This window comes from Petaurus breviceps, unplaced genomic scaffold (genome assembly GCF_028583685.1).
Source record: "Petaurus breviceps papuanus isolate PSGF00001 unplaced genomic scaffold, PetGlider_PUasm1.0 208, whole genome shotgun sequence".
NCBI lineage: Eukaryota > Metazoa > Chordata > Mammalia > Diprotodontia > Petauridae > Petaurus > Petaurus breviceps.
This window is the reverse complement of record NW_027185852.1, coordinates 28,390,039-28,402,666: the sequence shown is the minus strand read 5'-3', so window position 1 is coordinate 28,402,666 and position 12,628 is coordinate 28,390,039. Positions and strand designations below refer to the sequence as shown.

The 12,628-nt window shown below is 46.9% G+C and overlaps 1 protein-coding gene across 1 annotated transcript in view; it reads right to left on the bottom strand.

Annotated features, from left to right (window-relative positions):
- Positions 1-12,628, bottom strand: part of LOC138165369 (cytochrome P450 4B1-like) — a 31,542-nt gene that overhangs the window by 2,861 nt on the left and 16,053 nt on the right. Inside the window, exons 3-10 of the mRNA XM_069093632.1 lie at positions 12,406-12,450; positions 11,885-12,012; positions 10,348-10,472; positions 9,901-10,052; positions 7,853-7,956; positions 5,329-5,519; positions 2,873-3,006; positions 561-625 (exon numbers count right to left, since the gene is read on the bottom strand). Of these exons, the coding sequence (XP_068949733.1) occupies positions 561-625; positions 2,873-3,006; positions 5,329-5,519; positions 7,853-7,956; positions 9,901-10,052; positions 10,348-10,472; positions 11,885-12,012; positions 12,406-12,450 (944 nt within the window). The remainder of the gene's footprint in view (positions 1-560; positions 626-2,872; positions 3,007-5,328; positions 5,520-7,852; positions 7,957-9,900; positions 10,053-10,347; positions 10,473-11,884; positions 12,013-12,405; positions 12,451-12,628) is intronic.

Sequence of the window (12,628 nt, the reverse complement as noted above, 5' to 3'; positions counted from 1 at the left end):
TCTTTCTTTCTTTCTTTCTTTCTTTCTTTCTTTCTTTCTTTCTTTCTTTCTTTCTTTCTTTCTTTCTTTCTTTCTTTCTTTCTTTCTTTCTTCCTTGTCATTCTCATCCTTTTACTCTTTATCCTTCTCTTCCTCCTTCTTTTCAAGGTTACTAAACTGGTAGATCATGGGAATTCTGTAGGCATTTAAATTTTCTTTAGATCTTAGTAAATCACTTCTCAAGTCTCTGAGTAGTGAGGTTTGGGAAAGCCTCTGAAGTAACCATACAGAGACTGGGTGGTGATGCCACAGACAGAGACTGGGAAATCAGCAAGAGAGTCATACTCAGGAGCAAAGAAAAGGAATATTTTCCTTTCCCTGGCCTCACTGCCTCTCAGTCTCTTTCCTCTCCCCCGGTATCCCTGGTGTGGCTTCGGGAAATGGCCTCCTCCTCCAATCCTTCTCCTTCCCTTCATCTTCCATCCTCATCCTCTGCCTTGTCCAGAGACAAACATCTCCCCTTGGAATAGCCACCCCTGGTCTATGTGGAAGTCCCCCTTAGGAACACAGAAAAGAAGTACCTCAGCGTCAGTCCATACAGTGCGGTTTCTGTGGAGAGCATAAATGTGCAAAGAAATAAGGCTTCCTACAGAACAGAGAGAGAAGTGAAAATAAGTGACAAGAATCTCGGGAACAGCCCTCCCACGGGACTGCCATTTAGCAGCCCATCTCACTGTCTCCTTGCTTCTAATTCCCCCCCTCTCCTGTCTATCTTCCCCATTGTTGATAACACAGGTAAGGTCCTGCTACTCCTCTGCTCAAAACCTTTCAATGGATCCCAGTTGTGAAATCTTTGGCCTGGCATTCAAGGCCTTCCACAATCTGACTCCCACCTCTCCTACCTTTGTGTCATTCTACTCCCCTTCATGTATTCTAGGTTTAGCCAAACTGGAGTACTGACTCTTCTGCCCCCTAGATACTTAGACAAGTCAATCCCTAGACCTCGGATGCAAGCCTTCTTCAGGAGGAACTTCTTAGAATTCTTGTATTCCTTCAAAACTCAGCTCTGGTAGTACTGATCACCCACCACCCCCACCCCCAGATATTAGTGCTTTCTCATGCCTCCATCTTCCTTCTAATATGTTTTATTTCTCTGTGTGTTGTTTTCCTTGGTAAAATGTAAGCTGAAGGCAGGGGCTGCCTTCTATCTTGTTTTTGTATCCCTAGAACACAGTACGGTGCCTAGCATATAATAGGTGTTTAATAAATGCTTTTTGGATTGTGGGCTACTGTTAAACCCTGTTATCACAAAGGGCCATGAGAGAGGTAGGGCAGGAGTTATTGGCTGCTGTTTACGGCAGACGAAACTGAAGCCCAAGGACTATGTGACCTGTCCAAGTGTCAGGGAGTGAGCCAGGGGGAATCAGAAACAGGAAACACCAGCTTCAACAGTCTTTGCCACAGACACTATATTCAATCAATCAGTCAGTCAGTCCACAAACATTTATCATTAAGCACCTACTATGTTCCAGTTGCTGTGCTAAGTGCTGGGGCTACAAAGAAAGGCAGGAACACAATAGATTTCCTCAATGACCTCACAGGCTTTTAAGCAATTATGTATACATAGGATAAGTGTCATTGTTTGTTCTTCTTTCTCAAAGAGGATCATGACATAAGGGAGGGGACGCCATGACTTGCAAGTGAATTGGATTTAAGTGAGGCAGGGCTGTGCAAAGACACTGGCCTCACTTTTCTCCTCTGCAGCCATCTGGGTCCAGTGGCCAAATATAGGTCAGGGTGACTGGAGATGGCCCTGGCTGCAGTGGGAGACCCAGATGCAAAGTCAGGATAAGTAAAAGGTAAGATTAGGGGGACGCACCCGGCAGAGCTGGCAACAGGATTGGGAAAAGCTTCTCACAAAAGACAGGCTGAGATGTAAAGGAAGCTGGGGGGCTATGAGGTAGAAGTGAGGAAGGGGAGCACTCCAGGCATGAGGCATAATCAGGACAGAGGTGAGAAATGGAGTATCAGGGGTGAACAATAGCAAGTAAGCCAGTGTAATAGGAACAAGTGTGAGATTGGAAAGATAGGAAGCTTTGGGCTATGAACGGCTTTACATTCCAAATAGCGGACTTTATATTTGGTCTGGAAATAAAAGGGAATTAAGCCAAGTCAAGTTACCAAGGATTTATTAAGGGCTTACTAGGTGCCAGGCTCTGTGCTAAGCCCTGGGGATATATATATATACCAAAAAAATAAAAAGCTTGTTACTGTATCTTTAAGGTGCTATGGAATCTTTGAGTGTGGATTCATTCTATAGGTATCTGTGAAAGGACTGAGACTTTGTTACTCAAGAAAGACTGTGAAAAGGTGGACAGAGGGAAAGGGCTAAGAAAATTGAGTTAACTCCCGGTGTAAGAAACACAAAGACAATTCTCGAGAAGAGATTTTTAAAGGCATCCTGAGAAAACAGAGTGATAGAAATTTGACTTCTGGAACTGAGAAGTCAGGAGCTGGAGTGGTGGTTAAAGGGGGCTAGCTGTGATCCTTCTTACAAATGTTAGAATGTAAAGAAATCATCTTTCTGTGCTTTACTGTTACACTATTAATGTAAGGTAATACTAGTAATAACTAGCACAGCACTTTATAGTTTGCAAAGAGCTTTATCCACATCTCATTTTATCCTCACAGCAACCTTGAGAGGGATATGCACCCCCATTTTAAAGATGAGGAAAGTGAGGCACAGGGAAATCAGGTTATTTGCTCTGGGTCATACAGCTAATAAGTGCCTGGGGCTGGACTTGAACCTAGGCCTTCAGGTGATGAATCCAGCATTGTTTCCATTATACCAGTGTAGGCTATGAGCCTAGGATCTAGGTCACCCTCAGCCTACCTTCAGGCAGTGACCTCCCATCTGCGAAGGTAACAGGCTTGCTGAGCTGGCGGTATACCTGGGGCACGGCAGGATATAGTCGAAAGCTCTCTTTGATGCACAGGGTGAGGTAGGTCATTTTTGCCAGGTCTTCCCTGTGAGGTACATGGTTCCCCTTTCAAGAGGGTCCGAAAAGGACAGCAGATCCCGTGGAGAATCCCCCACCTGCACCCCCACTCCCATAGCCCCATCTTGTTCCCTATAGCCCCATGTCCTAACTTCCTTGGGGAGTCAAGGCAGGGATGGGGAAGTGGGGGAATGCTTCCACAGGTGCACAGGCTGGGACCCTTCCCAGTTAATTCTGCCCCAACTCTACCTCTATTGTTCCTCCCACCCCTCTACCTCAGCCCCTAAGGTCTTCCAGCCCTCCTGGGTACACATCAGGCTAAGTCTGACCTCTGTGTTTTCACTCAGATCAATAATCTACCCAGAGCGCCCCCACCTTCTCTCTGCCTCTGTATGCCCTGCCTGTTCTCCAAGACCCAGCCTGAAGCCTCGTGCTGGATGCCTTCTCTGAACATTCCAACTTCCATGCTAGGAGTTCCCGATGCATTCACCTCCTGAACCATCCAGGTCAGTCCCTGGTTGCACATTATCCAGTCCCCTCTAGGTGAGCCTTATCATCCCAGCCTGACTGAGGGCTGTCTGAGCACAGGTGATGTCTCCCCTGCACCTCCCTCCCCCTCAGGGCTAGAAATTCAGGAGAAACTGGGAGAGTCTGGCCAATTGAAACAGAGGGGTGATTGGACTTTCTTATTTCAAATTCCACAAACATTTGCAAAGCACTTATTATATACAGGGCTCCACCTGCAAACACAAAATTGATGTGGTACCTGCCTGCCTTCCAGTCTGACTATGCTGGATCTAAAACTCAAGAAATGAAATTGGAAAAAGTGCTCCATGACCTTGGTCAAGTCTGTAGCCTTCTCTGGGTCTTGGTTTCTCCATTTGTAAAGTGAAGGGATTAGAGTAGATGATCTCTAGAGTTGTTACAGCCTGAAAACCAGTGACCTTAGGGAAATGGCCATCTAATGTAGATGAGGAAGGAGGGAGGGATGTCTAAGGTGCCTTAAGAGAACAAGTCAGTCCAAGTTTGGGGTTCCGGGAAGGGATAAAGGGAGGGACTGAGAGGTTCAAAGGCAAAACTTCAGGTTCTTCTCAGCTTAAATCAACAAGTGGGAAGCAAACGTTCCAGTCCATCCTTTAAGTCTTTTCCAAGCCCTCCACCAGTGCAGAGGAAGAAGAAATGACGTTGGATTCGTAGGGACCAGGGTTCCAATGTGGCCTCTGATTTACTACCTGTACCTGTGTGAGTTTGGGTGAGGAGGAGGTTAGACTTGGTGGCCTTTGAGGTTCCATCCAACTCTAATCTAGGAACCTTGTGCCAGGCTACACTGGGAGGAGGGCAAAGAGAGGTGGAACCAAAGAGAGAAGGAGACAGGTCCTTTGAATTCCAGAATGTCAGAGGTGGAGGGAAAAAGCCTTGATAGGGGCCACCTACTTAAATACCCTCATTTTACAGATGGGAAAATGGAGACCCAAAGGAGTAAAGGTCACATGACAAGTACTTAATCTCTGAACAGTGTCCAGGATTCCTAGGCAGTCTTTCCCCAGGGCAACACCCTCATTATTTGCTCTTAATTTCTTTGAACCCAAGTGCCCCAAGCCCAAGGCAGATAGATCTTTGCTGGCATTCCAGAGTGAGATATACATATGCCTTCTTCCTGTCAAGGTTGAGGACCCTCCTCTGATGGCCCCTCCTTCTGGCCCTGGGCACGATTAGGCACAGCATGATGGATACAGAATGTGGTTGAGGGTCTAAAGAGTTAGGTGTTCAGGGGGACTAATTCAAATGGTTTAGGCCTAACCGTCATCCTGCATTCAACTGGATATGTTGTCTATTGGAATCCCCATATCCAATCCATCATCGTTATTTAACCCTTAGATTATATCTGGAATTAATTCTAGTCAAGCTGAACTTCCATCCCTTCCCTGACCCTCAGGGATTTCTCCACATCTACACACACCTCACACTGTGCCTGGAATGGGTCATTCTTCATTCTTCTCTATTAAAATCCTTCCCTTCCTCCAACTGAATTCAGTAGAATATTGATTAATACTGGCATTATAATATAATATATTGTACAGTAAAATAGTATATAACATATTATAATATAATAATACTTGGTACAAAGCCTTGCTGGGTGCTAAGGGCACAGAAGATAGAAGTGAAAATTTCTTGTTAAGGTGCTTACATCTGAGGCCTTCCTTTAAGGCATACCTCCTCCCAGAAGCCCTTAATGATCCCCCAGATGCCACCCAGGGACCCCAGAGAGAGTGGAGCAGGAGCAGGGGGTTCTTGCAGCCCCTGGGACACTCCAGTACAGAAGTGGGGGGTATGGGGAGGTTTCTCTCACCACTGGATAGTGTCACGACCCTGTAGGATTTCCTGGATCTCCTTCCGGCAGAGGTGCTGGTGCTCTGGGTAGAGGGCCATGCAGTACAGGAACCAGGAAATACTGCTGGTGGTGGTGTCATGGCCTCTAAACATGAACGTGTCCACTTCAGCCCTTAGGTCCATGTCTGACAAGTTGTTCTTGTTCTCATCCTTCAGGGGCAGGGAAGGGAGGGATGGAAAAGGAGCACAGACATGGCTCGATTTTCCATGTTATGGACTATCTGTACCTAAAAAATTTCCTCCAAGAGGAGCTTCCTTTTGTGTCCCTCCTCCAGCTCTGGGAACCCTCCTCACCCCCTTCTCAGACCTCCTTCTCAGAATCTCCCTCAGTATCCTTGCATACCAACCACATCAGAGGCCCTCCTACAGATCTCACAGTCCCTTGACAGTGGCATGTCTGGCACTGCCCTCTGCCTCCCTCATTACTCCACATTACCTGACCAGGTCCCAAGTCCTACTCATTTCACCTCCACAACTGTCCCCTCCCTCCCTCCCTCCTTCCCTCCCTCCCTCTCCCTCTCTCTCTGTCTCTCTTCGATTCCCCCTTTCTTCTGTCTCTTTCCCTCTCTCCTCTTTCTTTCTCTCTCTGTTTCTCTCTTTCTGTCTCTCTCTCTGTCTCTATCTCCCTTTCTCCTTTCCATCTCTTTCAAGTGCAGTGGCTCCCCATTACCCATAGCATCCAAATCAGCTCCCTCTATTTGTTATTCAAAGCCCTGTACAATCTGGCTGCTTCCTACCTTCCTAGTCTTCTCACCCATTACCACCTTCCAGGTACTCTATGGAGGAGCTAAATCAACTCAGACGACGCTCTTTTTCTCATGCCTTTTTACAGGTGTTCCCATGCCTGGAATGCTCTCACTCTTCACCTCCGCTTCTTAGCATTTCTAGCTTCCTTCAAAGTTCTGCTAAAGTTTCCCCTTTATCATATTTTTCTGTCCTACCAAAGTGCTGGTGATACCCACCTCCAATGTGCAAATGCTATATACACTTATTTGTGTTCATATAGTCTGACCCTTCAGGGTCAGGCTGTCCCACCCTTGCTTTTGTGTCCCTGTGACTCTCACAGTGCCTGGCACTTTGGGTCTTCATTCATGCTCTTTGCTTGAGATGACCAGTCTGACCCACTTCCAATCATCATCTCCTGGCTGACATCTTTTAGACCTCTTCTAATGCACAAATCATCTTTGGCATACACTTCAGCCTATAGACACTGACCATGTGCCCCCTCCTGCTCTTTGGGTGCTGTGCCACTTGAGCTCCTTGGAGAGAGTGGTCTTCCATGATTCACAGCTTTAGGACAGTACCAGAATATTGCTGTACAAGAAGGGGTTTTGTCTGGGAGGAGCCTAGAATCCTTCAGAATCCCTGGGTACCTTCCAAGTGCCCTCCAGCTCCTTTACTTCTGATTCCTGTTCCCTTCTTGGCCCAGCTCTTTATGCATCCCCAGATATATGTCTCAGTCAGCTGCCAATCCAAATGCTTACTCTAGTCTGCACAAGGGCCATTGCTCATTTGAACACCATCTGTCAGAATCCTTCGATGCTCAGCCCAGGTACCACTTCTTCTCTGCAGCCTTTGCTGGTCCTCCCAGGTGATAGTTCCCCCTCCCTACTCAAATTACCTTGTATTCACTTAGGATCATCAGTATGGAGCTGGAAAAGACCTTGTAATCTTATACATGTAGGTTCCTGTCAGTAGAATGTAAGTTCCTTGACCACACGGTCTGTTTTATTTTCATCATTGCATCTCTAGCCCCTAGTCAAAGGTCCTGCTTATATGAAGAGTTTGCTGAGTTTGAACTGTTTTTTCCCTGTGTACATTGGGCAGAGGGTCTCTTCTGCATTGCCTATAGAAGAATGATGAGTAGTCTCTTTACTGTTCCAGTCATGATGCCCTCAGCACAACCTGGACCAGCTGGACAACTTTACTGCCTATAGGGAATCCCTCCCCACTTTAGACTCTGGGAAGGATCTCCATGAGCATGGAAGGCCCTCTGTGAGCTGCCACCTCTTTCTTTGCTTTGATATTGCTTAATATCAGTCATCAGAGAATCATTGAACAAAGTTAACTCAATGATTGCATCTATCATTGTATAGGAAGGGGGGTGAAGAGTGAGCTAGATGAGATGACCCCTGAAGTCTCTTCTGGGTCTGAAGCTCTCAGTTTTCAAAAATTCTTTTTAACTTTCCAGGATCTGAGAGAAAGTCACTGAGGCGACAGGTACCATTTAGGGTTATTTGGATTGAACATTTTGAAGGCAGGGAAAGTTCTAGAGATGAGAATTCTGCCCATGGAGAATAGGCTGAGAGGGATAGTGGGAAAATGGGGTATAATGAAGGCCTGAATGTCAAGGGAAGGGAAGAGGACAGAGAGGGGAACATTGGAGAGGAAAAGACTCAGAGCTTGCATGGAGAAAAACCCTGAGGGCAAATATTGACTCCTTCCTCTAGATAGTCCTTCCCACAGACATCTCCCTGACTCACTGTGACTCCAAGGAGGATGTCCAGAAAATCCAAATGTCTCTTCTTCTGTGTCTTCTCCAGCTCCTCCCCCTTCAGGGTAGCTTTCCTTTCCCTAATCACTTTGTCTGTGTCAATGAATTATAAAATCACAAAATGTTAATCCCAGAAGGAACCTTATAGACTACACAGTCCAACTCCCCATTCCTAATTTCATAGGGGAAACTGAGGCCTAGAGAGGGAAAGTGACTAGCTGGCAGTCACACAGCACATCAGTGGCAAAGCAAAATTAGAATGTGGGCCTCCTGAAAATGCCCACTGTAGACACTTTCCACTACAGCAATGTCACCCCAGGCCCACCATGATTGATGCCCAGCCCCAATCAATTTCCCACTAGTTGCCATATGGCCAACTTTGATCCAATATCACCAGTAGCTTCCTAGAATTCCAATCTCTGGAAATACTGATTAGGAGAAAAAGAGTTTATAGACTAGAAGGGCCCTGAGGTTTAGAGGAGGCGTGGGGGGGGGGGTGGGGGAGGAACTGGGAGGATTCTTTCCTGAGAAACTGGTTCCTTAGAGAAGTTCTTCCAAAGTGACTGTGTAGGAATGATAATGTCCAACTCTCATTTAGTACCTCAAAACAATAAACATTTATTGGGAGAGGGGAGCATTGAAAAAATAGCAGGGGGAAGAATGAAACCTTCATTGCAAAAAATCTTACAGAAAACCTGAGATTGAATGATCGAGTATGAGGCTGCAAAAGAGACCTCAATGTAATGAGCAAATGCTGTGGAGAAAAGAAAGCCAGGAGAACTCTCTGCAAGAAAAGATAATAACAATCAGGCGCCTTGGACAGAAGGAGGAAATTCCCTCCAAAAGTTGTTTGGAAAGTTAGTCAAAGACACATAGGAAGGTCTGGCATTGGTGAAAATGGGAATAAGATCTTTGAAAGGAGAATGCAAGGAAGTGACCAGGAGAATCGAGAGTGTGGAAATTAGTGATACATTGTGTCAAGGCAGTGGGCTCTCATTGAGAAGAGGAGATAGAGCTCATGGAGCACAGTGAGCGCTCCTACCACCAGGCCCCAGAAAACTCCTTCCTTGAAGGATGTACTTGCTGAGTTCTGGTCAGTGACCACCAAAAGACCCCGGAGAACTTAAGAGGTGCTACAGACCTAAAAAGTGGCAAAAAGAAACATTTTTTTTAATGGGGAGAAGGTGGAGTCCATAAAATGTAAGCTGATGAGAACTTGACTTTGATTCCATACAAAGTTGCAGGGTGGGCATATTATTAAAGAGTTGGCTTGTGAACATTTAGAAAGGGAAGGTGTGATCACCCAAAATCATCCTGGCTTCAGCAGAAGCAGGTTAATTTCCTTTTCTTTCCTGGTCCCTTGAACGGTCAATTAGGAGAATGTTGCAGATTTCTTAAAACTTAGATTTTGGCAAAGTATTCTATAAAAATCTCATCTGCTCTCCTTGTTGCCTAGGTGGTGGGCTCCCTAGAGGACAGTGGCATCTACTGGTTAGAAACTGATTGAATGATTGCAACAAATACCTAGGCAGGACTTTAGACCACCTGGAAGGAGTTCTTCATTGATCTGAGCCTGGCCCTCTGCTGTTTAACATTTTTATCAGCCACTAGGATGAAGGCACAGATGGGATAATTGTCAAAATTACAGGTGGCATGAATTTTTTAATTAAATCTAATACTGTGGATTACAGAATCCAAGAAGATCTTGACAGATTAGAAAAATAGGCCAGATCCTAGATTGTAAATATTAGCAGGTACAAATGCAGAGTCCCACATGTGAATTCCAAATATCAATGACAAAAGTAGAGACTAGGCATACACTGAGAATCTGGAGAAGAAACAAAAGGTGTCTGAGGGGAGAACCAATGAGAGAAGTGGTCAGGATTTGTTCTGTGATTCCTCTACAACACACAGAGGAGGGAGAAACTCGGAAGCCCTGGCCAGTGACCTGCCACCCTAGCAGTGATTCCATGAAAGTGGGGTGAAGGAGAAAAGGGCAGAGGAAGAAAGGAGGGGCAGCCCTAGGCTGGTGCCTACCTGTGTGTTCATGGGCAACCTTGCAGGCCCTCAGAAATTTACGGCCATGGGGTGTGAGCCAATAGAGAAAATCATTATGGTACTGGAAGGTCTGGATTCGTTCTTGCATTAGCAGGGTGAGGTCAGCAATAGCCAGGTAATAATCAGTATCACTGCAGGTGCAGGGAGAAGAGGAAGTAAAGTGGGGACAGGGAGTTGGGGAGACCTGATAATGACCATTCTATCCCCTCCCCCCGGCACCTCCTACCCATAAGGACTCAGGACAGCACTGGGGACCCTGCTCAGAGCCCCACCTCTCCCAAATCTTCTGCCTTGACCACTCCAGTCTTCACTAAGGTCTGTCTGTAGTAGGTCTCTGTCTATCTGGGTTTTTGTGTGTATCCCACAGGCTCCTGAGGTCCAAAATAGGGACAACTTCCCCAGCATATTCCAGGCCCCTGTTCTGACCTCTGTGTTTGGCCTTTGCTCGTCTTCCCAAAGATGCATTTCATCAGGGTGTCCAGAGCCATGAAGCCCACATCACTGAAGATCTCCACGCACTTATTCAAACAAACTTTCTCCTCCCACTTGTCCTGGTGGAGATGGGAGATCAGGGTCGTTTCTTTAGCCCTTGACCCACAGGCCCACAATGAGCTGGTATCTTTGGCAGCCTCCCTCTTCCTTGGCCCACCCCAGGTCCCCAGTGCCTTTCTACCAGACCTGTTTTCTCCAGGAGTGTGATCCAGTCACTGACCCCTTCCACACTGACCTAGCCTGAGCTCCATCCTCAGGAACTCTGGGCTAGATGTAAAGGGCTTTGTGGGAGGCTAATTCAGTGGGGATCAATGGCTGAGAATATTGGGGGGATCCTGAATGCCCTAGGACAAGAGGAGTCAGAGATAGGGACTGGCCTTGTGGTTTAGGAATGTATCTATGTTTCTTTCAGTGTTGGGAACTACCCAATGTAGAAACTCCCTCTCCCAATGCAGATTGGTTCCTTCTCTGCAGCTTATGAGGTTAGAGAGCAGGCTAGAGCACTAAGCTAAGGTAATGCAGTTAATATTACAGCCACGATGTGTCATGGATATAACCTGAACCCAGGACTCACTGGCTTTGATGCCAGCCCTATCAAAGCTATCTACCCCATACTGATCATCCTCCATTGGTGGAATTTTAGACAGTGAGGTAGCAGGTGGGAAAGACACAGGATTCACAAATCATAAAGAGAAGGGACTTGAGAGACCAAATCCTTTATTCCCCAGATAAGGAAATTGAGGCTCAGGGGGCAGGTCGGTGGAGCAGCTAATAGAGCACCGCACCGGCCCTGGAGTCAGGAGGACCTGAGTTCAAATCTGGTCTCAGACACTTAACACTTACTAGCTGTGTGACCTTGGGCAAGTCACTTAACCCCGATTGCCCTGCCTTCCCCCTCCAAAAAGACAAAAACAAAGAAAGAAAGAAACTGGGGCTCAGAGAGAAAGCTGACAGCATAGGTACTCAGCAGCAGTCTCACTTCTGATACCCACTGGCTGCGTAACCCTGGGCCAATCACTTAACCTTTCAATGCTCTGGCAAAAAGACTATAACTTTCAGAGGAGGTGCTGGTCTGGATTGGCAGAGAAATCTTCATCTTCTGGGAGTTCACTATGCCAATCAAATCCCAGATCCAACCCCTGCTACCAGTCTGCTTCCCATGGAAGTGAGAAGCCATGGAGTGAGAGAAGCAGCCATGGCTTGGGGCACTGAGGACAGCATCCATCCCTTCCCCCTCACCTAGGGATTGCTGCACTAGAAGCATGACTAGAGTTCAGGGTTGTCTCCATACAATGAGAGTTTTGGATCTCCCAAGAGGAAGAGGAGAAATTCAAGGAGAAAATGTGGGCGGGGGTGAGGAAGGAAGCTGTTTCTTCCTAATGGCAGAAGGGCCTCATTAAGGTTTTGCCAAAGTTCATTCCAGGGAGATGAGGGTGCAGCCAGGGCAGGGACAGTGGACAGGATCTCTTACCAGCATGGCATGGGTAGATTCTGCAAACAGGCCCACATAAAGCTTCAGCAACTCATTGTGGAAGGCAGGCGTGAGCAATTTCCGGTGTTGAAACCACTTGGGCCCATCCAAGACCAGCAGCCCATTCCCTGTAGTAGGTGTGGGGGTGGGTGGGTATACAATTAGGTAGAGTATAAGCTCTTATTAGCCCGCCTTTCCCTTTTTCCCCCTCCCCCTTGCCAGACCTGGACTAAGACCCCCCAGGACCTGATTCCCTGGCATCCTGTGGGAGTACACAGTGACTCCTCAGCAACTACCAAGGAATGTAATCAAAGTGAGGTGCTGAAGAATGGCCATGGAGCCAGACTTCAGGGGGGTGACACTGAGGAAGAGATCCAGAGGACATTGAGAGCCTGACTATGAGATGGGCAGGGAGGAGCTATGGTGAGAGCTCCTTGTGTGCTTCCTACCCTCTTTCAGCCCACAGAGGATGTATGGGTGTGGGTGGATGCATGTTTGCATGGGGGAGGCATCCCACTTACCAATCCATGGTATGAAGAAACCATATATATCCCAGGCCTTAGGGTCTTCAAGAAAAAGAAAGATGTGAGATTAGGCAGGTTTTCCTGTCCCTGGAGTTGCCAAAGCAGACAATGGGGAGCATCTTCCCATCCCCTCTCAAAACTCAGGAGTTTAAGGGCTCAAGGATTCTAAACTTGGGAGGTTAGAGGACAAGGATTCTAACATGTTGAGACAATAAAATTG